This window comes from Gavialis gangeticus, unplaced genomic scaffold (genome assembly GCF_001723915.1).
Source record: "Gavialis gangeticus isolate Ggan-Ray unplaced genomic scaffold, GavGan_comp1, whole genome shotgun sequence".
Lineage (NCBI taxonomy): Eukaryota > Metazoa > Chordata > Crocodylia > Gavialidae > Gavialis > Gavialis gangeticus.
The window spans coordinates 66,872,016-66,896,207 of NW_017729024.1; the positions used below are offsets into that span (position 1 = coordinate 66,872,016).

General features: G+C 40.9%; 1 protein-coding gene across 1 annotated transcript in view; it reads left to right on the forward strand.

The window, feature by feature from the left end:
* FAM174A (family with sequence similarity 174 member A) overlaps positions 1-24,192 on the forward strand; it is a gene marked incomplete at its 5' end in the record, with an annotated part of 37,796 nt that overhangs the window by 7,401 nt on the left and 6,203 nt on the right. Inside the window, one exon of the mRNA XM_019518216.1 lies at positions 16,359-16,493. Within this exon, the coding sequence (XP_019373761.1) occupies positions 16,359-16,493 (135 nt within the window). The remainder of the gene's footprint in view (positions 1-16,358; positions 16,494-24,192) is intronic.

Consider the following 24,192-nt stretch of genomic DNA (forward strand, 5'->3'; position numbering starts at 1 on the left):
TCTCTTGGATATAGAGTCCCTCTGGGAACCAGGAGCTGCATGGAAGTGCCAAGGCAATGTAATAATAGACTGCACTCTATTGCAATTTTGCTCAGATGATCGATAGGTGAATCCCCTTCCCCTGAATGATCCCACTTCTAATAAACAGAGGCAAAATATATTTTACCTCCTCTCAGGTTAGAGCCCTTTTTTTGTGTGTGTGCTTGAAGTATCTGGTAAACTGAGGTTTACCTAGAAACTATTCTACAAATAATGATTTGTAGGGAGAAAAAAAACCAGCATCTCCCAAACTTCAGGCAGACACCAGAGACGCAAGCCTGAGAGGTCTGAGAACTCGCACTCTGGAATGTCTTTCCCTTTTTCTTTTCTTGATTTATATTTTGCTTCTCCCCCAAAAATGGTCAGAGCAGTTTACAACAGAAGGGGAAAAAACCCTTTAAGACAGGTAAAATATTAAGATTATATAAGGTACGTAACAAAAAACTCCTCTTGAAATATTCAGCTTGCATCACAACTTTCCCTGGTCAACTAGCTATCATCTGAGCTCCTATCTCAGGTATTTGATAAAGTGAAGATGTTCAGTGTTAGATATAAGTAGTTATTTTTTACTTAACTTTGATGCTGCAGCCTGAATAGTATCCCTTTGTCCGTACTGCTTGCTGTTGTGGTTTATTGATACAGTGCTATTCTGTGATATTATGCACAGAATACTGAGCCAATGAGAAGTTTCTTCCTACTACTCTTTGGAGAGAGAGGACTGTATCAAGTTAACATGCATGTTTTGAATCATACTGGTATGAATCTTTTCTGTGCCAGGGATCAAAAGAATGGACATTAGTGAGCATGTTTCTTTTCTTTATTTTCTTTTTAAGATCAGAAAACCAGTAAACTGATAGGTTACTACTTATAGCAACACTTGCTTTTTCAATAGTTAACATTCAGCATGTCATTGACCCTAAAATGAGCTCACCAGTTTTCATGCGAGTTGGCATACTTTGTGTGTGTGTTTGTATATAGATGCATTTCAGTGTAATTCTTTGTAATGTGCATCTTATGTTTCCAAAAGATGGATTTTAGGTAGGTGATCAAATGTAGTTTGTACTTTAAGATTGCTATGAAAAGATCAATCTTCTTTTCACCAGCCAGTGTAAAATATTCAGCACATATCCAATGGCTCTAAACATTTGTTTGTTTGTTTGTTTTTTGGTTCAGATATACAAGCTTTAAAAATAACTTGTCATTCCTCTAATGGCACATTAGCAATTATATTGCATTATATAACAGCTCTATTTAGTAGGAATATTATTATCCTTCCAATATAAATTCTAGAACATTGAAGTACATGAGGTCAGGTGCAGATAAAAGCAATTAATCTGGCACAGTTAGTTGTCTCTGCATGTACAGACCTTTTGGAGTTACTGAGGGAGGATGCATGCTTTCATGTGTAAATTATGGTCAAGTTTTTAAATTATAATTTTAGCAGACCCTATCAAATATTAATTTGATGCTTCATTGCCCCCCTCATTCCTCCCCCTAACCAGTGAAACTCATGTTTAAGATCATAACAAATGCAACATATAAGGCTCATGCTCCACATCTAGCTTGCAGAGGTGGGGAGTCCAGCTGCAGGCCTTTTGGCTTGGCTGCCAGAGCTCTTGCATTGTAGCATTAATTCCTGCTGGCTCCACAACTCAAGGCGTTAACACCACTCTCCTGCCTCATTCCTCCTTATCCGCCACTGAAATCAGGGTTTCTATTTGCCCCTGGTGACAAAAAACAGTGGTGGGGAAAAAGAAGAGCAAGCAGCAGCAATGTTAAGTCTCTGGGGTTGGGAATGTGACAAAATAGGAACTTTTAAACCATTCTTATATATTTCAGTAATACATCTGCTTTTTGAAACACTTTAAGTGATGGAGGTGGATAACCCTGACATGTTGATGTAGCCAGCTGAAACATATATTAATTACACAATCTTTTGCAGGTGGGAACTAAGTTAAAAACTATAAAACCTAGTTACTGCTCTAGGAGAACACCAGAGGGAAAACGTTATCTCCATGTCATAACATAAGGCTAAAACAGACATGGTGACATGGTATTTGTACCACCATAAAAAGGTTTATGGTGGCACAAAGCCCATGCAAACAGATGTCTTTGGCCATTGTCATGTCACAAATGCCCCAAATTGTGGCCATGACAATAGGTGGTATAAATTTGTGCTGCATTTTTGCAGTGGATGTCTGTTTGCTTTATGGCTGAGATTACTGGGGGATTACTGGGGCACGCATTTCATATTTCTGCACCCCAGGTTGGGAAGCAGTCTGCAAGGACAATACCCTGCTCTGTGCTTGCAGATGTATAAATTCCAAGGACAGACTTTCACACGGTGGTGCCTCAGGTTAGAGCTTGACACTCAGGACCATTGTCCTGCAGGATCGGGCTCTTGAAGCTCTGGGTTTAGCTGAGGCCCAGCTGTATAGGAAAGTGGCAGTGTCCTTTTTGCTGATTAATCAGATCAGCTGCATCAGGACACATCTTAGCACAGCTGATGCTACAACAAAAATTATATCTGTTTTTAGCCATAATGCCCTATTTTCTAAGATTAGGGTAGGCAAAACAGTGATAGCCTTAGCCTGTTGTCTCATTTTCTTCGAACTGCTTAATTTTAAGAAACGTTCGTTTTATTGCTCCTTGTATATTGTTTCTTGTAAGTAAACTTACAATCCAGTATCTTGCATCCTTTTTTGATGGAGTAAGATCGTGTTCTTAGAGCAGAGTGATAATGATTTTCCAAGTCAAAACAACAAGAGTAGTGTATAAACTAAGTATCAAAGCTGTAAGGGGAATCTGGCTCTGATGACAGATATAAGTGGACTGTATTGTTTCAGTTTCAAATTTGACCTGATTTATTAGTGATTGTTAGTTTCTGCAAATAAAATAATTTGGTAGTCTGCCCAGTTGTCTGTTTCTGTTTTCTCTAGTGAAAAAGACTGAATGGCTATGGCGCTAACTACTCTTTCATCCTCAGAGAATCCTCCATTGTGAGGCTTTCACATTATGGGGTTGTTCAGACTATTGCTTATAATTAGGGAACTTTCCTATTCATTATAATTTGTTCTGTACCCTCATGATCGAGGACATGTAATTTAAAATGCTGACACTTTTTTTAGTATATTTGATTTTTATGAATTCAGACAAGGAATTGTAAAGTAGCAGATAAATGCCAAAGAACAGATTTGTTTCCAAGTAAATCTTTCCTGCAAAATATAACACAAAGAGAAAACTGCCCTGATTTTTTTTTTACAAATCTATTGTAAACATGTGATATTTTAAATTTCCCCACCATTTTTGAACAGAACTAGTAGCACTGTTTTAAAAACTTGAAAGTTAGAAACTGAAATCTGAGATGTTTCATTTTTCTGGAAAAAATACAATGCTGCATGGTGTGAATAGTAAAAATAGATATAAAACTTCAGTGTTTTGTTACCTAATATATTTAGTTTGAAAACTTTTTTTAAAGAACTCTAAATTTTAAACAGTATTATTTTAAACATCTGTGAACAAATATCTGCAAAGTTATTAAACTGTGAAAATGGCTAATACTTCACTCAAAGTAAGTAACTGTTATTTGAAAGAATTTAAGAGCCCAGAGCTGTAGATCTTCATTTATATGAGTAATCCTGTTCAGCTGAATAAGATTCCTGTTTTTTTATCAGTATATCTCACCACATTAAGGCTATATAGGTTTAGTCCAGGGATGGGAAATTATTTGGGCTGGAGGGCCACTTAGGCAGTTTTGTTGAGCTGCTGGGGGGATGTGGGGGAGGGTGACAATTGATCCTATCCAACCCTGGCCCGTCCACCCTGCATCTGCTGTTGGGAGTGCCAGATGGCATGTTTGGGGGCTGGATGGGCCACATCTCTGTAAAGACTAGTCTGGGACACCTGCAGGCAGGGCGTGCTCAACTTGGCAGGTAGGATGGAGCTGCGGGCATATGGGGAGCTGTAGCTGGGAATGGGATGGGCGGTGGGGCTGAGACTGGGATCATGGGGTGGTTACAGTGTAGGTTAAGGGCCCGTGGTAGAGCCCAGAAGCCACTCCTCTCACACCTCTGCAGTGGGCACTGGTTCTGCAGGTAGAGATATATGGGGAGCAGATCACAGTTCTGCCCCGGCCCCACACTGTCACAACCTTGTTATACTGGCCCCAACCCTGCTTGCCCATCTTGCTTCCAGACACCACTCCTTGCCTACCTATAGCCCCATCTCCTCTGCCCGGCTGAGCCTTCCCTGCCCATGGGGGTCCCAGGACAGTCTCCACAGGGACCCTGCCTGCCCTCTTGGTCCAGTGACACTGGCATCAGCAGCCAGAAGGAGTCACCTCTGTGGGGGTTTTCAGGAAGTGAAGTCTGGCTGCTGCACTGCCCCCAACCAGCCATGCACCCAGGAGCAGCAAGACCAGCCACACATGACATGGCCCAGGCTACTCCCCAGTGCCCAGGCCTGGTGGGACCAAGGGACCTGACATGGGTTGGATAGAATCCCATAGTGGGCTGAATCCAGGCCACAGGCCATATTTTGTTTACTCCTGGCTTATGCCCTAAACAGGGGTGTCCAACCTTTTTGAATGTGGGGCCGGACCATGAACTTTTTATCACCCAGTGGGCTGGCAGGAGCGGGCGCTCGCGCGGCCTGTCCAGTCCTCCCGCAGCCTGGGGGCACAGGGGTCAAGGGGTGCTGCCTGACCCCGCCGTGTCCTCCCTGCCACCTGGGCGGCTTTGAGGATGCTCCCACACTTGCATACCTGGGCTCAGCAGGCAGGGGGACATGTGGGGACTCTATAGGGGGGTGTGGGATGTACAGGGACACCCGTCTGCTCCCTCTCCCCCAGGACAGCCTGAGCCCAAGCGGCAGGGGTCCCTCCCTCCCCAGGGCCCGTGACTCTCCACCCCCAGTGCGATGTCTGTGGGCGCGGGGGGATGCAGGGAGGCGGGAGCGACACCGGCTTCCCACCCCAACACCCACAGCAGCAGCGCAGCAGCATCTCCCGCAGGCCTGGCCGCAGCATCCCCCTGCGCCTGCCCGCAGCACCACGACCTGCTCCAGCTCATGCGGCTGGCAGGGACTGGTGCAGGGAGGGGCCAGCATGCAGATGAGGAAGGGAGGGGTGGGGCAAGGAAGGGACACAGTGAAATGAGGGGGGAGGGGAAGAGCCACACCACGTCGGCAACATCAAGCTGACATGGTGCGTGTGGGAACCTTGTCCCTTCCTCAGCCCTTCAGCAGCCATTAGGAAGCTGCTGAGGGGGTGGGGGAGGGACAAGGGGTTCCTGTCGCAGCACCATGCATCACAGAAAATGGCTTGGCAAGCTGCGTGTTGGACAAGTCTGCCCTAAAGCTCCACAATGCTGTAAGTGCACGTGTGTTTAAGTGTGTGTCTTGTTTTTCTAAATTGTGTGTATAAATGTGTCTGGGACTGGGGTCATAGGAATTACTTGCCTGAGTTGTCCTTTATAGCCATAAAGTCAGTGAGATTGAAGGCAATTAGCACTTTAGGCTAAAAAGAGACATTGCATTCCTCCTGGAGAAAGCCTTTTGTCCTGGGATCCTAAAGACAAGCTGATTGTCCCATTTTGAGACCGTGCACAAATGTTCATTTCTAGTGGTGAAAAATTTCCACTGCTGGAAATTATTCTGGAATAGGGAGCAGTACAGACATTCATTCTGCAATTGCTCCTCTCCCCTGTTCATTGCGTATTCCTGAGGCTGGGTGATCCTGGTCTGGGGAAATGAATGGGCTGCTCCAGACCTCCCATTCCTGTGGGGAGAGGAGCAGGAGGGCAAAGGCACCTGCCCCCTTCTCACTCCAAGAGCTCACAGTGCTGCTTCGTCCTGCGTGAAGGATTAATTATGTGTTGTAGGCTGAGAAATAAGAATATCAACATCTGCATTGCAAACCTGTTGCAGTGTTAGTGGAATTTGATCCAAAAAGTTTCAAGGTTTCAGATATGTCCCTTCTCGTAGTCCTTGGTTTTTTTTAATACTGTAGTTAAAATGGATGAGTGAATTATTTTGGCTGTCCTTTTCATGCATAAGATGCTAGACATCACTACAAACCACCAGCAACCTTCTAAAGACAGTAAAGTATAAATGTAGATGGCTCATGCCTGAAAAGTCTAGGCCATGCTCCTAAAATATAATGCATAATACCTCTCTGCTGTGACAGTATGGTTATATGCTCAGCTTACTTTTGCCAACATCTTGATAAATTGCAGTTAAAAAAATGTAGTTTACACTGGACTGTCCTTTATAGTAGTGGATAGATATAACTATTTCCCTCACAAGTGTGTGTGTGGGCGCGGGGGTGTGGGGGGGCAGGGGTAGAGGCTCAAGTCCTATAGCACAGCATTTCTCAACCCATATGTCACAAGAATGCATGAAAGGGTTGCAGGCAAACTTTAAATAACGATCAACAAACTTAAAAAAAAACCCTAAAAGTATGTTGGAGTTGAGTCATGAGAACTTCCACTTCAGTAGTAGAAATTTTAGTGTCCAGTCACTGTAAATAGGAACAGATATACTTTATGCTTGTTCCAAATGGGTAAACATGAAGAAATGTTGAAATTATACTAACTAATAAAAGCTTCTTGTTCAGGTTTCTCCTTTAAAGGAGAAAAACATGGGAAACCATGGCTTTTCCCTTGCAGACTGGCAGAATTCTGGCCTGCAAGGGGCTTCTTGGGGCCCCTCTGCCCCTCCCCCCCATCCCACAGGCTGTGGGTAGCAGCGGGTCGGGAGTGAGGGGCACTGGGTCGGGACTGGCAATCGATGTTTACAAATGGGTCCTGGTACAAAAGTGGTTCAGAACCACTACTATAGTATGTCACCTAGCAGAGCTTCTTGTGATAATAAACCCATCTTCTTGTCTTGACTCCAGTCCAATCCTGTAAATCTGGTCATATTGGTTTCCTGGTCTTCCTTATTTTTTTTATATCTAGCAGGTTGTTGGCCCTGGGTGACAATATTTAGAAGTACCAGTTTTGTAATTGATATCTCTGATTCACTCCCATAACAGAAATCTTTGCTTCAGCCCTTCCTTACCTACAAGCTTGTCCTAGGAAATGGCTTCTTAGGCCGTAACAAGCTTGTCTACTTCTTCCAGTATGTTCCTCTGAAAAAGTATAGCAAGGTGTAGTAGATCCTTTTCTTAGGGATGAGCAAAGGCAGGTATAGTATCAGTGTAATCTTACTTTGGGATTTGACTATATGTGTTATGGCAAAATAAATGCTTAGATTAAGGAAGAGCCTGACGTTAGCTCCTTAGCAGATCTATAAATCTGGTCAAAAAATGAGGACAGAAGTACTAGCTCCTGCTAGTAACACTGAAACCCCATTAGTTAAGATTACTAATCAGAAAATGAAACTACTTTCAACTGTATAGTAAAAATGAAGGTCAGTTTGTACCATGTTTGCTAAAAAACAAAAAAGATTAGAATTGGACTCATTTGTTTTTAATTCATGATCACTGGGCCCCTGCTAATGTAAAATAAATTTCTTAGCTCCTCCTTTCTCTGACTTTGAACAGCAGCCAAAGAAATTGTTTAAAACATGCACACAGACTTCCATTGGAAAACCAGTAATGGATAAGCTTTCAATGTTAGTTGACTGGTTAAAAAAAAAACCAGAAAACAAAAAACTATATTTTCTTGTGGACTCCTTATCCTCATTTTAAAGGTAGTAGAAACACTGCGTTTAAAATAGCCTTTCTTGAATTAAAAATGGAAAAGAAAAGGAAATGAAAGTATAGAAAATTATGTGAAAATGTTTGATACTTATTTATTTAGCATGCCAAATTAAGAAGCTGAAAACAGTTCTCAGGAAAAAAATGTGTTTTTAAACATATGAAAGAGCTCATCTAATCTGAGAATTATTTGTCGTGTGCCATAACTAATTGGCATTCTGAGTAAAACATGCAAAGTATATTTCAGTATTTAATTGTACAACATGGCTATAATTTTTTAATTAAATCTCAAGGTATTTGGAGTCCATTTTTAAGGTTTTTTTAAACAATTCACTTCTGGATTTAAAATGTGGAATTTGAGTCCCTTTCACAGAACAGATGTGGTTTACTTTCAAGAAATAGCTTTATTTTATGAGAATACTGCTTTTAATTAAGACAAGACAAGAACTTTTTTTTACTTGTATTGTATTTTTTTTATGCATAAGGACCTATTTAATTTAGTTTAAAATATACATTAGTGAAAAAATTGAATTAGGGGCCCTTGATGCTGTTACAGTATGGTACAAGTTTTGTCACTCTGAGTTATCTTATAGGTCAGTTTAAACTGTTGTTCTCCCTGGACTGTTACCAAGCTCTTAAATGATTCACTTGCTTGACCTGCCAACATTTTCCAAAAGACACCTTACTGTTTGTCACTAGCCTCTCTGGAGAGCTATTGATCAAACTCTGTTAAGAATTAAACTTGTCAGGAAGCATGTGGTGATCTATCAGCGACTCTAATCTATAGTGATCTATTCACTTTACACTAAGTCCTCTTAATAAGCCGTTTTTAGAATTGTCCGAAAACAATAGTTTTAAATTGAGATGTAATGATGCAGGGAGGATTAGAATTTTTTAGTTGGATTTATAATGATGAAAAACATTTCCAATAGAATCGGATCGTAACAGTACTGTTTATCAACTAGAGCTTGCTTTCATACAAGCCAGTTACCAACTTACTCTGAAGTTCGGGGCTGGGGAGAAGGGCTTAGAGAAGAAATCTCTGTTCTTGAAGTTTTGTATTAATTTGTAAAGAAATTAAGCCAACACTATTGAATTTGAAATTTTTATTGCCTGTTTGGTTTTTTTTTGCCCATGTGCAAATAATATAGTGACAGGCAAGACAGCATACAATGCAGTCATATTAGAATAGTGATGTAGGTAAATCTGCTTTCCTCTTGCTTTTTACAGGTGTGAATAACTGCGCAATGTACAGGGCAGAATATTAGAATACTTGTAATGCTTCTTTTAAGCTGAAAAAGATTAAATGAAATAACATTTACTTGCATTGAACTTAAACATTTTAAATGATTAACTATGATTGCATGAAGATTCATGGCATGTGTGCAAAACTTCAGTCTGTTTGCACAGTTTAAATAAACCTACGTGGAAAAATTATAACTTAGATTATAGCAATACTGCAATTTATTTCCCTTTAAAATGAGAGGATTACCCGTAATGTTGTAGAGCAGGTCTTCATTAACAAGACTAATCAAGCATGTCTAGCCCCAACCTAACAGCACATTTCTCAAAAAAAAGTATGTATGGAGGGGAGAAAGAAAAATCACCTTATTTTGAGACTTTTTCTTTTTCCAGATATCTTTCTTAGAGTTTCCATCTATGCTTGATGAAATAAGTATATTTGATTTTATCCTTCTAAGCTGTTTATCTAAATTGATTGTCAGGAGCTGTCCAGTCCTGGGGGGTTTACTGAATAAAATTAATTGTCAAAGCATATTGTGAATGAGAAAACTGAACGTTTAATCAGTAATTTGAGTGAATCATATTTCACGCAACTGATTTCATGTAAAAATGTTTTAGAGTAAAATGAAAGCAGTATGGGAGATAGATAGATATGGATCTTAAGAGAAGCAGCATGGAACTGGCAGTCTAAAAACAGGCAGGACTAGTGAAACTTGAGCAACATTGAGAGGCTCTGAAAAATTACCAGACTTTAGCGGTGCTAAAGTTAACAGCATGTTTCTCCAAAAATATATATTCATGGAGGAGAGAAGGAGAAAATGCCCTTATTTTGAGACTTTTTAAAATCATGGAAGAAGAAATACAATTCTTAAATGGTAATTATCCTCTGAAACCAGATAAGTTAACTATCAGACTAGGGAAGGCTAGCTCACAAAGCTGGCAAGTGTTGGCAAGCTTTCAACTTGCAATTTTGTACACATGAATAGTGTCCCTTAGATTGGTGTTCAGAGTTAAAGAATTCTTCCTTTGGATCATAAGGTCATTTTTGTGACCTGATAAAAGCTTCTGAAAGGGCTGAAAGTTTTATCTGAGGACTTCTTGGATCCATTTTCCTCAGAAGCCCTGATACCTTTCTTCCCCCATCCCTTCCCTCAACATGCTAAAACCTATGTAAGAGTCCTTAGAAAGCTATCACTTATCAGTTGTTTCCTGCTATGCCATGTATGTATTGTGGATTTAAAAAAAAATAAATAAATCTCTGTTTCAGTGAATGTTCCCTTTTTAAATTAAACAACAAGGAAACTAGGATCTCACATGATCTATGTTCTTTTTTATATACTTAATATTATATCCCCACTTACTGAGCTCCTTTCTGAATTTAATAGTCTCAGCATTTTTGTTACATATCAGTCTTTGCATGTCTCTCTTCATTTTTTGTCACCAGTAGTTGGACCCATTCTACTTCTGTTATCCTCTTTTAAGGTTGGATGAACCAGAGTACACCACTGACTTGTATAGTTTTAGTATCCTTTATTATCCCATTCTTAGTTCTGTCAACTTGTTCATTTCGTCATTAACTAGCTACTGTCGTATCTGTGGGTGACATCTGATCCCGTTAAGTCAATGGGAATCTTGCCTTTTGATCCGCACTTGTAATAGAATTTTACTTTGATATATTTTCCCCAAGTCTTCAATCACAGCTAACTTGAAACCCAATGAGATGTACTTTTTTTTTTCTTTTTAATATGTGTTACTAACATCCGTTAAACTAGTACTGACCATTCACTGCCATTTAGCTAGGTCCTTCTGTTTCATGTCTTCACTAGTCTCAAATTTGTCCACCATTTCCTGTTTACTCCCTTCTACCTCAATAACTCACATCTTGTTGTTGCTTTATTGAAGGTGGATTGCTTATCCCTACTTTGTTTTGTTTTGTTCCGTTGTTAATATATATCAGTTCATACCCAATGAGTACTCTATAATAGACTTTTTTGTGAAACTGTCAGATATCATTTGTATGTTCAGAGTGCCTTGCCGCTGCCGCCTTTTATCTACTACACTTTATTGATTGCTTAAAGAATTCTAGTAGACCAGGTTTTAAGATCTTGAAAGGGGAGCAGTCTGTGTACTTGGCCCTAATACTGATTGGGACTGTAAGTGCTATTGCAGTAACAATACTGATAGTTTTGAGGCACAGTTTTCTTTCACTACTTGATCACATGTTCATCTTGGCATTCTAAAACTCTTTACTTGACACTTTACCATGTATAGGTCCTTTCATAACTGGCATTTAGTCCCCGTTATGGAAGAATGCAACCGCAAAGTTAAATGCACAATATATTCAAACAGTAATATTGTAAAAATAACTTTTATGAATCCAGTGTATGATAGGAGCACCATGCTTTAAAGGTCTTAATCTTCCAAGGTTGAATATTGGGTATATGAGTGACTATAGGTGATTGGTTCCACAAAGTTGAGTGGAACCTACTTCAAGAACTACTTCACAGTTAGGGTGGCTAGGAGCTGGAACCAACTTCCAAGGGAAGTGGTGCTGGCTCCTACCCTGGGGATCTTTAAGATGAGGCTTGATGCCTACCTGGCTGGACTCATTTGAGTCCAGTTTTTCTCCTGCCCAGGCGGGGGGTCGGACTTGAAGATCTACAAGGTCCCTTCCGACCCTACTTCTATGATTCTATGAGGAAAGGGTGCTAACAAGTTGTAGGGTGACGGGCATACCTCTTGATTCTTCGGAACGAAATCACTGAATTCTTTTTCCCATGTATTCCATTTCCCCGTTAATCCTTCTCTTCATGCTTTGCAACTACCTGCTCTTCTTCCTATGTACAGGATGCTCACTCTACACCAGGGGTGTCCAACCTTTTTGAATGTGGGGCCGGATACGAACTTTTTATCACCCAGTGGGCCGGCAAGCCATATTCAGAGACCTCACAGGAAGTAGTATCACATCAAGAAGTGATGTCACGTGACCTTTGACACCAGTGAAGTTTCAGGAAGTGACAATGAAATGAGTTTGGAAATATGGTTTAAAATCCAAAATAAAAACAATATAAAAGAAGAATGAAACAATACCAAACACTTGACTAAAATAAACACTTTCACTTCTACCTGCTTCTCAATGAAAGAAGCATAATGCAAGTCGACAGATCAAATGTGGAAAAGATGCCAGCCAGAGTGGAAACTAATCAAAGCAACAAAATATGGGCATTTTTGAGAATAATCTTCAAGAAGATTTACTTTTATTGAATTAATAACTTGTTAGTAACACATCTTTAACAAGTAGTAACAAGTTGAACCCCCAATCCTGCACAAAGAGAAACAGAAGCAAACACAATCCAAACACTGGACAGCATTTTTAGAGACCGGGTGCCCAGCCAGCCTGGTGCCATACCCGGGTTGACATGGTGCTGCAGGAGCCGCTTGGCTACAACTGGGTTGACCTGGTGCTGGAGAAGCCGCGGGGCCGGGCCGGGATTGACTTGGAGCCTGCCTGGCCTGCTGGTGCCATGCCCGGGTTGCCATGGTGCTGCAGGACCCTCCTGAGCAGAACCGGGTTGGCACTGGCTAGGAAAAGCAGCATGCAGCTGAAGCCGGCTTCCCATGTGCTTCTGGGGAAAGGAGGAGCCGGCCAGGTCTGCACTGGCCAGCAAAAGCAGCGGCGGAGCCTGCCGGCCTCCTCCCGTCCCCAGCAGCACATGAGAAGCGGCCCCCTTGGGGCCTTGCGCGCAGGCAGTGGAGCCTGGAGAGCCACAGTGTCTGGGGGAGACTGGCCAGGGGAGTAGTCGCCACCTTGCTGCAGGGCAGGGCAGTGGGGCTGGCTTGAAGCGGGCGGGTGAGGAGGCAGGCGTGGGCCGGCAGTGCCAGGGGCCGCTGCTTGGCCTCCCACGCGGGGCCCCTCTGGCAGCGCAGGGCATGGGCATGGGCTCGTGTCGGGGTGGGGAGGTGGGGGCAGGAGCACAGGCGCTCCCAGACGCGCATCCTCCTTGACAGCAACTGGCGTGTCCCTGGCCCGTGAGCAGAGCCGCTCCTCCACCACCCGGCGGCAAAGTTCTCCCATGAAGGCTCCGTCCTGCGCCTGCCCCGAGCCCGTGGCATCGGCTGAGGCCACCTGGGTGGGCACTGGCTCCTCGGGGTGGGCAGGTGGGGCCGCTCAGCAGCCTCAGCCAACGCCGCCCCCGGCTGGCGAGGGGTCTGGCCCTGCAAGGGACCTGGCCGGGCCATGGCGCGCTGACATGGTGCGTGCAGGAACCTCGTCCCTTCCCCGCCCTTCAGCAGCCATTAGGAAGCTGCCGAGGGGTGGGAACAAAAGTAAAAACTGTGTTTACTTTCATTTCCAATCGCAGCACCATGGGCCACGGAAAATACCTCAGCGGGCCGCATGGCAGTCCACGGGCCGTATGTTGGACAAGCCTGCCCTACACCTTGAGTGGGGGGGCTGAATATGATTGACAGAGAGACAAAAATAGCAAGCCAACAGGTATATTGGTATCAGTCCAGAAAAGTAGAAAGTTAACTCCTACTAATGTCTTGGATGTGATATTTGAGCAGGGGCCCTCATAGCTAGTCTCATCTCTGCTGGCTTACTCTTGCAAACTTTGATAGCACAACTAATTTAGTTATGCATAATATTTTGGTTTGTTATGATAACCATTAATTTCATAAATTCCTAAAGAAGGGGAACCTGCAATGAGAGTAGTGGCATCACTTGAATTCCTGGGTACATGATAGCCCTGAGAAGAGGGAGGAATGTTTGTCAGGGTCCCTTACTTCCTTAAAAATAGTGTCTCTGTCTCTGGAAAAAAAAGAGAGAGGGAGAGAATGCTGAATTCTCTCTACTGGCATTTAGCATAATGTGTTTCGTGGGGTTTTTTTGTTGTTTTTTACCAAAAAATAAATGCCATTGTTATGCAGGGAATAAAGCTGTACAACAGACATGGTTCTCCTTGTTTTGCATTTTATGCAGCTTATTAGGCCCTCTTGTATCAGATGATCCTGTATTTAAATCTGCTTATCAGTATAGAAGTGTACAGCTTGTGATTTTTGTATGTTCATAGCTAGATTTTCCATGTTGTCACTATAGAGTCAAGATTTTTCAGAGCTTACTTAACATCATGCCTATATTTGCACATGTGAATATATGATAACCATAATTCAGTGGAGATGGGTATTTGTACATAGAGAGAGAGAGAAATAGCATTTTATGCTTTTACCATTATTAAAATACCTAAGCACAGAAGCACGGGTGACAGAGGGCAGTCTATAGCCCTCCGCTTCTAAAAACTTGATGTTCAGAGGAATGTCTTTGATATTTTGATGTTACTTCATTGGGATGAAGGTCCCACATGACCTTCTCAAACAGATGGAGAAGTGTAGGTTATTGAAAACTACTATAGGGTGGATAGACAACTGGTTCAATAGCTGCAAGCAAAGGGTAATTATAAATGGATCCATGTCAGAGTGGGAGGAGGTTCCAGGTGGTGTCCCCACAAGAGTCTGTCCTAGGCCTAGTGCTTTTCAATGCATTTTTTAACAATTTGAAGGCTGGAATAGACAGATTTTTAGTATAACTGTAGATGACACAAAAATGGGAAGAATTTCCAACACAATAAAGGATAGGTGTGCAATTCAGAAACATTTTGATGGATTGAAAAACTGGGCTGGAATTAACAGGATGAAGTTCAGTGCTGACAAATGAACAGTGTTACATCTCAGGAAGAATAGGCAAAAACACAAATACATAATGGCTGGATGTGACCACTAGGAAAAAGGAGTCTTGGTGGATCACAGACTCAATGTGAGTGCAAAATGACACAGAAGTACAAAGCTAAAGGTGATTTTTGCACTGCATCAATAGAAGCAATAGGTACAAGACGGGGGAGGTGATAGTCCCTTTTTACTTAGCACTGGTTAGGCTATATCTAAAGTATTATGTACAGTTTTGGGCTCTGCATTTTAAAATGGACACGGAGAACCTAGAGAGGGTTCAAGCTATAAGAGCAGAAGTTGAAGGCCATGTTCAGTTTGTGGCAAAGGAGATTAAGGAGGGATGTGATAACAGTCTTCAAATACCCAAAGGGTTGCCATAAAGAAAAGGGAAAAACTTTTATCTGTTGCTGCAGAGAGCAGGATATGGACCTATAGTTTGATTTTGAAGTAAAATGGACTTAGATCAGGAAACATTTCTTCACTGTTAGAAAAATGAGGCAGTGCAATAGACTGCCTAGGGAAGTTGTAGACTCCATAATTGGAGGTGTTCAAGAGGTTGGATAAGAATTGGTCAGGAATGATGGTCTGGGAATAGCTATATCCCATGCAATCATCCCATGCTTCTGGGCTTTGTTGGTTGCTACATGGGGCCAGCAAGAATTTTTTTTTTTGCCATCCTCATAAGCATTGTGTGTTGGCTGCAGCTGTGGCTGGGCTCTAACTGGGGTGTGCCAGTGCTCGTGCTGGAACTAAAGCCTAGAGATTCATAGCTAGAGGGTCTAACACCTCCACTCAGGGTCAGACAGGTTTTTTCATATAGAGTCAGGAAGGAGTTTTATCCCATGGCCAGTTTGGTATAAACTGGGAGTTTTTGCCTTCCTCTACAGTGGGGAACGTGTCTCTTTTCCTTGGGTTTTTGGTCATATTTTCAATAATCCTTGCAGTAGCAGGACTCTGCTATTGTCTTCCTGCTTTGCCTGTGTCAGGTTAGGGTGCTATGGCTTGTAGCTGTGTGACAGGTTGATTTGTGTAGTTTTAGAAATAGGTTAGATAAGGTTTTGCATGGGATGGTTTACATAGGGATGACCCTGTCTTTGGCAGGAGGTTGGATTAGTTCAGCTTTTAACAACCCAAAAGTGGGTGACAAGAATATGTGAAAGGATTGTGAACAAGCTTTAAAAATGGATCAACAAACTTTGAAAATGATTTCTCTTTTAAAGGATAGAAATGCGGGAATCCTTGGGTATTCTCTTGCAGGCTGGCAGAGTTCCAGCCCGCAAGGGGCTACTTGGAAACACCCTGCCCCACACGGTGGGGGGCTGGGACCTGTGGGCAAGGGGCAGTGGGTTGGGAGTAGGGGGTATTGGCAGGGCCAGGGGGCTGTTTTCTACTTAAACTATTTATGTGGTTGGAACTGGCCATGGTTCCTGGTACAAAAAGGGTTGAGAACTGCTGAATTATATAACCTCCAGTGATTCCTCGCAGGCTTACTTTTCTACGATTCCCTGTACACTCAACCTTTTAAATAGTTCTGTGTATAGAGAATTTAAGTTTGTTTATATTTTAAGAAACCAAAGCTGTTCCCTTTTAATCAAGTATTCCCACAGTTTTCTATATCAGTAATTTAAAGACATTTTATTTTAAAATATTTCAGGCTTAGGAGAAGAAACAGAAAGACTCGAAGATATGGAGTTCTGGACACTAACATAGAAAACATGGAGTTGACACCCTTAGAACAAGATGACGACGATGATGATACAACACTGTTTGATGCCAATCATCCTCGAAGGTTTGTAATAAAATTTTAACATGCTTTAGTTGCAACAGAAGGGAATGAATGCTGATGGTCAAGCATCAAGCAACTGAATTACAAATTCAGAGGCACATGATGTCATGCACATATTAATATTCAGCTGAAGCTATTAGAATAGGTCAGTCAAATACACTTGAAGGTCGCATTTTAAGAAGTATAGTAAGTATTATGTGGTAAATATTACCCTCCTTCCAGTGCTGCAGTTTTTGGAGTGTCCATTGTTCTCATCTTTGCATTTCCTTTCCACCTGCAGTTCCCAATAGCCTTCACTCCCTTCCCTATTTTGTCTGCTAAAATGATTGGCATTTAGTAATTAATAGTGACCCTTTCTTCTGTTTTGGAAAAGGCAGTTTGGGGTATATGGAAATTTTGTTTTTGAGTTGTTGTTTGAAGTAATATGTAGACTTGGGAAAAACATTGTCATATAAAGTGACATCTTCAATTCACATAGAAGCTTTCTGCAGTCATGAGAGCTAAAAATAATTTTTCATAAGTTTTTTTGCACATTTTGAACATCTGTTTGGACTTCACAAAATTGGAACAATGTCTCAGTTGAAACTTGCACACAAAAAAGGGACGCCTAGTTTCTGGCAACTTCTTTATTGAAGGAGGAGATGCTACGTGGCTGTGAAAATTTCATGACTTTTATTTGGTTGTCTTAAGCTTTGGTGTCTTTGAAAAGCTAAATAAAATATAGATAAGTAGATTGAGATCTTTCCCAGAAAAGAACCATGTAATTCTGAATTTGCATAAGGTGCTTCTCAAACCTTGGTGAGATAACAAAGGTCAGAATTATGGTTGCCCAGTCAAATTTAGTTTGTCAAAAATTGTAGAACAAAGTTTAATCCTATCACAGTACACATTTAGGACACAGAGATTTAGCATCACTGTTACAAAGCTAAATGTAAAACCTGCTCTCCAAAGTAATAAGCAGGGATCCTGGTTTTCTCCAATTGAAAAAAAAAAAATCCCCAATTTTTGGATTAAAAGGAGTAACCCAAAATCCACTTTTTTCTGTAATTAAAATGAAACAACACTAATATAGATGTATATAGTTTTGTTTCATTTAATCATGGGAAAAAAATTGATTTTGGGTTACTTTTTTTAATTCCAAAAATTGGGGATTTTTTTATCAGAGAAAAAACAGGATCCCTGGTGATAAGGTAAATTTAAGCCCCATGTTTGAGCTAATTGCCAGTAGTGACAGACTTTAAAGAGAGTATAAAACATTTTTTCCTGAAACTCTCCCAAAAGAGAGCATGTATTCAAATCAGTGTATACCAAGCAAATTAAGAGTGTTTGGTGTGAAAATAACCATTTGGGGTTTACATTCTGGGACTTGCTGTCTAGCTATTATTAAGCAAGCATCCTTTTTCCATTGTATTTCAAGCTCCAGATCAGAACACCATCTTCACCTTCTTCCTCTTCCTCCTTGGTGGAGGGGGGAAGAGGGGCAGCAGAAAAGCAGGATGGGGTTTTATGCCTGTATTAACCTACCTCAGTTTAAACTCTTCAACGTAAAGCTTTCTCTTTTGAATACCATCCAACACAAAGGTCTTTCCTTTATACTTCTTCATTGCTCTATTTAATGTTAAAAAAAAGCCATTTTAGAAAATTATTCCCCTAAATGAACCATGATAGCAAAGATGATTATCATTGTGATAGTTAAATTTGTGTAACAATTTCGATTCTAATATCTTATTATCTGCCTCCTTTTGACTTACAGTTTTATCTTAGAAGTATTTTAAGCTTGCTTGTCCATAAGAACCATTGCTGACTGATATCTTAAAGCATTTTAAGAGATGTCCTGAGACCTAACACACACACATAACATCGTAAAAGTTATTTTGGAAAACCAAGGCTTCTGCATCCTTAAGTCTGTCTGTATGCTTTATTAGTTACCAGATTAAATACTGTTTTTCAGGTGTGACTTCTTATAACATTCATTTCATGTGGAGTGTCCTGTGCTATTTATAGTGAAAATGATCTGAATAGTTGGGTAGTTGCAGGTGCCTTAGTTGTTGACTTTCCTTATCAATTTGTATTTAGTTTGTCATATCCAATGGAAAATACTGAATTTTAATATAAAAATTTACATGCAAACAGTGCTGCAAATGCTTATAATCATTAAAATAAGGTGAAGTAATATTCTCAAAGCAGGCCTTACTTGTCACATTCCTATATTTCCATTATTGCTGTTCTTACTGTTTGCAGCCTCTGTAGTCAAGACATGAAAGTAGCTACGTCTTTCCCCTCCCTGTGTACCCTTCTCGCCCCCCTGCTTTAAAGACGCAACTGTTTTGACAGTATAGGATCCATTTCTGTACTGGTTTTGGTTTGTTTGTTTTAGCTTTTAGTTTAGTAGGTGAATACTGTGTTAAAAACTCTACTTATGTTTAGAAAACTCGTTAGAGCAGCATTGTTCTTACCAGGCAAGGATGCAAACACTGCCAAGTAAAGAAGTTGTTACAGTATATTTTGTACTCTTCCCCTGCCCTCCCCCAGGGTTCATTCTTGTTTCTGTATTAGACATGCAGAAGGAAAGGTACAAGAGTTATAATTTAATTAGGCCACAACCTTATTCATTTAACTTGTCTTGGAACTACCAACAGTAACTCATTTCATGCAGGTCAAAATTCTTCTTGAATTGTTTTGCTCCCATCTGGGAAGAGCTGGGGTCTGATGGTCAATTTCCATCTTCCTGGGACCACATTGTCCTCCATTATACTTTCTTAAGAGGCATATTTCTTCAGTGCAGAAGCTCCAGTTCCATTTCCCATCTACTTTAGGAGATGCCTTCTCCAAGTCCTCTTTTAATTAGGGTTTATTAAGGACCCCAGCCTCTTCCTTGCATGTAACAAGTACCTGGACTCCATACCTGTTACCAGCTATATTGATACAGCTTGATTAGAATTCCTTACTAACAAGATTATTGACTTGTGGGTCAAGTTACCTGACCTTCATGGGTTTTACTTGTTCTCTCTCAGCTATGGAAAAGCCTCTGCTAAGAGAAAACAGCTATGGCCGTGGTTTGTTTTGAGTCTTCCTACCGCCTCTAACTTTAACTTTGTAGCCTTTGTTGGCCACCCAGTCTCACAAGGAGAAGTCCTGCAGCTGCTTGTGATTATGGCAGTCTCCTTTGATGCTGCATCCTAGTAGCTCATGGTGGAGAGATGAAATGTATCTATCTTTCCCCATACATACAGCTCGGCAATGATATCCCCATTAATTCAGGTGGTGCTTTTCAAAATGCCAAGTCCTAGATGGGACCCCATCCAGAGAATTTCCTGCTTGAGGTTGTAATGGTCCAAGAATATATTCATTATAGTGATAAAATTATTGGCTTTTAGACTTTGTCTTCTGAAAAGTAATAGTTCCAACATATTTATATTAACTCTCTCTGCCTGTCTCTCTTTTTCCTAGTTGAGGTATTTTTTGCTTCAGGATTTTTTTTTTTTTTTTGCTTTAACAGTATTTCCCTGACTTCTGTTACATGGAAGTAGTCTGCATTTGGTGTTTGTACATACAAAGATAACAACTAAACAGTTTATGGCAGATGGTAATTAATAGTGATAGATTCTGAGAAGTAATCAAGCATATGAGAACAAATGAGCAAGCTGCAGCGTATTCCAGTACTTTTAGTGGCTGGCCTGATACTAGTATATTTTACCATAGAAGGAGCAGTGGAAAAGATAAAATAGATCAACTGATATGTTAAAATATAATGTTTATTGTAAGAGAAAGAGGCCAGAAAAGATGGGATGCCCTTTTCTGTTTTGATTGTATTCCTTAAATACTGTATTTAAAAATATCAATATTCAATGGTGTACTATAGTATGGATCTACTTCCAGTTTATTTTTCAGCTCTTCCATAGCATGGGTAAATTATATTTAAGCTATCTAAACTGTTTTTAAAAATGATGGAAAGCAGGGTAGATTTGCATCATTTATAGACTAATTAAATCAGGAATGTATAGCATGAGCTTTTATAAGGAGAGGGCTGGATTCATCAGATGATGTGAAGGGACTATATGAAGCAGAGCTGCTAAATAGAAAGCAGTGATTAAAATACAAAGGGTAGGAAGTGGGGAGGAAAAAGGAGGAGATGCTGCTGAGAGAGGCAGAGTGGATAGGAGAGAGAAAAAGAAAGCAGTCAGCCCACTGGGGGACATTGGACTTAAAAAGTTAATCCAGGTAATGGGATGAGAATCATACTCTTAGTTGCCATTTAAAGAACAGTTTGGTTATCCTTGCTGAGAGAACCAAATTCACTGCTGTCCTATCCTGTACTTAAATCCAGTGGTTATTAGCTCAGCAAGATTGTATTTTTATTTTGTATCTGGGAAAAGTACTACTTAGCTATATGTCCACCAAGTTTGCATTTGGAAGAGAAAAGAACACGTATTCTGAGCTGTACCTTTATCACTTACTGGATTCACAGTATCCAGCATGCTACTTGGTATAATTATATCCAAAAATATATGACATTTCTTGTTTAGATTCTGCTTCATAGGGAAGATACTGTCATACCTTGCAGAATTCAGTATCTGCATTAAATAGAATCCATACTATGTTAAGCATATCTTATGCTAGCCAGACATTTGCAATCTAACAGTGAGGAGATGGCTTACTGATTTTAGAACTCAGTGCCGTAAGTTTTTTCCACTGTCACGGCATGTATATTGCTTCTGTTTCCTTTGAAAGAACAAAATGCAGACATGGCTGGTTTGGGGGAGGGGAATGTGAATTTTGCTGTTTTAGCTGTGTACAATATTGTTTGGTCCAGCTTCTTTCCTCTTAGTTTATTAAAACTTCTAGAAATTAACATTGAACACTAAATGCATATGTTGTACCCCAATTTCTGCTTCAGTTAGTTACTCTTTCAACTTTTGTATTCTGTAGCCAAATTCTGCATTTAACACTGTCTCTGCCCAGTTCTGGAGAGTTATTAGGGTCATTTCAAAGTCTCTATAATTGCTGTTTACACTTTTTTTTTTTTTTTCTTTTTTTTGCTTTTCTTTTTTTTAACATTGCTACTTTACATTGTAGAAGACCTAACATTATCGTTGAAGTTTCTCCAAGTAGCCTGTGTTTAGAGATCACCTTGTCCAGTGGTAACACTGAGTTTTTGTTTTCTAAACCAATTATTTTGTTTGAAGAAATTATTCCACTGCATTATACTTAGTTTGTATGTTCTCCAAATGTAATTAGCATAGTATTGCTGTTTTGCCTTTCTAGACTGAGACATAACATTGTTTGCTTCCTATCATTTGGTGATCTACAGCAAAGTATCTTTAACATAAATTGTTAATTTACAACAAATCCTCTTAGTATCTAAGCCATGAAGCCTTCCATGAAATATATCAGTAGGTAAAGCAGATTGCAGTACAGGGGTATAGCAAAGCAGCCCAGTTCCCATGGCAGTGGGACGCATAGGTTAAGTACAAACAGTCAAAAAGCCTGAGGCTGAATTGATTCAGTCTTTGTAGGTTAGTCTAAGCTGCAGAGATTAAACTGAGAAACAATTGGACACACATTTACTTTTGATTCAGGAAATGCAGCCACATGCCTGCCATGGCTCAGGCCAGAAGCTGGGGCACTCTACAGCATGCCTCTCTGGCAGGTAACCATGGGCTGTGTTTTCGCTTCCGCTTCCTGCTATCCCTGAGGTCCCTGGGATTTGCAGGCCAGAATTGCAGCAGCAGGACTCTGCAGGGTTGCTCATCACTTTCTCTTTCTGCTTCCCAGGTGTGTCTCAGATTTGTAGTCCACAGGTGCAGCCAACAGTAAGTTTATCAGCAGGGCAGCTCTGTACTCATGGGCAGGTTTGACCCCCCCCAGCCTGGCCCCAGACCCCAGCCGGGGTTTACCGGGGGGGGGAGGGAGGGCGCATGCCTCTTCCCTCCCCCCTCCACCCATCCCTTCCCCCCTCCCCCCCCACACACAGCCCTTCTCTGCTGGAACAAACAGCCAAGACAGCCCAGGGCTGGAAAGCATGCTGGGGGATTGTGAGTTAACTTGAAACAGGAAGGGGTCTGGGACAGAAGTTTCATAAACCAGTTTGGCCCAAATCAGTATGATAGTTCATTCAACCAGGATTATCTTAAACCAGTTTCAGCCATTTTTAAACTGGTTTATATGCACTGAACTTCTGTTCTGTTACAGGGTTAAACCTGTTTCTGATCACTTAAACTGGTTTATGTGTAACTTCTGTCCCTAGCCATTGAGTGGCGACTTCCAGCTGCTGGTGTGCCACTAGTGTGATGTGTGGCTGCAGCAGCAGCTGATATTTTTCTGCCCTGTCTTGCCACCATCTCCCACCCCAGGGTGGCTGCCCCAGTGGCAGTAGCCTCACAAGAACAGCATCTTTCTTTCTTGTTATTGACAGCAAATGAGGCAATGGAGGGGAGAACACAGCCTCTTGACAGAAGTCTAGTTTAAGCTCAGATCTGCCTTCACTTTTTGTTTTTCCACTTTCAAGAAGACAAATGTGGTGCAAGTGGGTGTGTGGGCCTCCTGAACAGCCTGACAGCTAAAAATCCTGTGTAGTGCGAAACCAAAAGGGACAAACTTGACAACTTGTTAAATCTGAATAGGATTGTACCAAAGACCTAGTCAGTTTCCATTAGCTTTCAATACTGGGAGACATGTTTGTTCTCTTTTCAAAATGTACCTTTGGAACTTAATCAGTGCCATGGCTAGAGCCTAGAGATTCCTTGAGCAGCAAAAAAAAGAAATCCTCTTGGGTATTGCCCTCCATATGGACTGTGACAGTTGTTTCATAATTTTTATCTTTGCATTATAGTTTGTGCTTCATTACTTACTGTTTTACATGGTGCTGTTGCTGAAATCCATGCACTTGTGCTTAATTAAGAAACTTGCAGCATGCTCTCATGTATTTAAATCAACAACGATCTGCATGTGGAACTGACTTGCCCCCAGCTCCCAGCATCCTAGCAAGGAGGCCTTTAGCAAATCTACATTATTATACGGTCGACTCATAGGAAGAAAAACTGCTTGAATTTCCAAATAAGCAGCCTTTGTTTTGGATTTACCTACTTTAGGGAATAATCACTTAGCTTACCCATTCCAGACAGAAAAGCCTGAATTAAATTATTAATATTGGCCATTTCAAAAATGAGTTTTGTAGTCTTTAGAATGACAGATGTTACAAGCAATGTGGGCAAAGTTACCAGTGTTGCATTTACATATTTATGCAGCTGTACACTCTGGTATCCATTAATGTTAGTAAGTGGGGAATTGCATCTTGCTGCAGGAAGATGCTTCTGCTGCAAAAGATTCTGAGATTGGTTTTTTTTAAGCTGAGATGGAATGCGGTGTTTATATGCACCAGGCTTGTTCTGGACCTGAAAGAGAATGCCCTGCTTTGATAATATTAGATGTGAAAAATGGCCTTCTCAAAGCAGTAGTAGTGCTTATAAAGATTTTTTTTTTTATAAAATATGACTTCTCCATGGCACAGCAGTCATTGTAATGCAATATACCAAACTAGTGACAGTATAGAAAACGACAATATCAGTTGCTAAATGTGTGTAATTCAGAAGTCAGCTGAGTTGGGGTGCTTATAGATGCATTGGTGATAACACAATATCCAAAGCTGGATTAAAAAAAAAAAAAAAGCCCCCCAAAACTCTCAAATTTTTCTCTTTGTTAC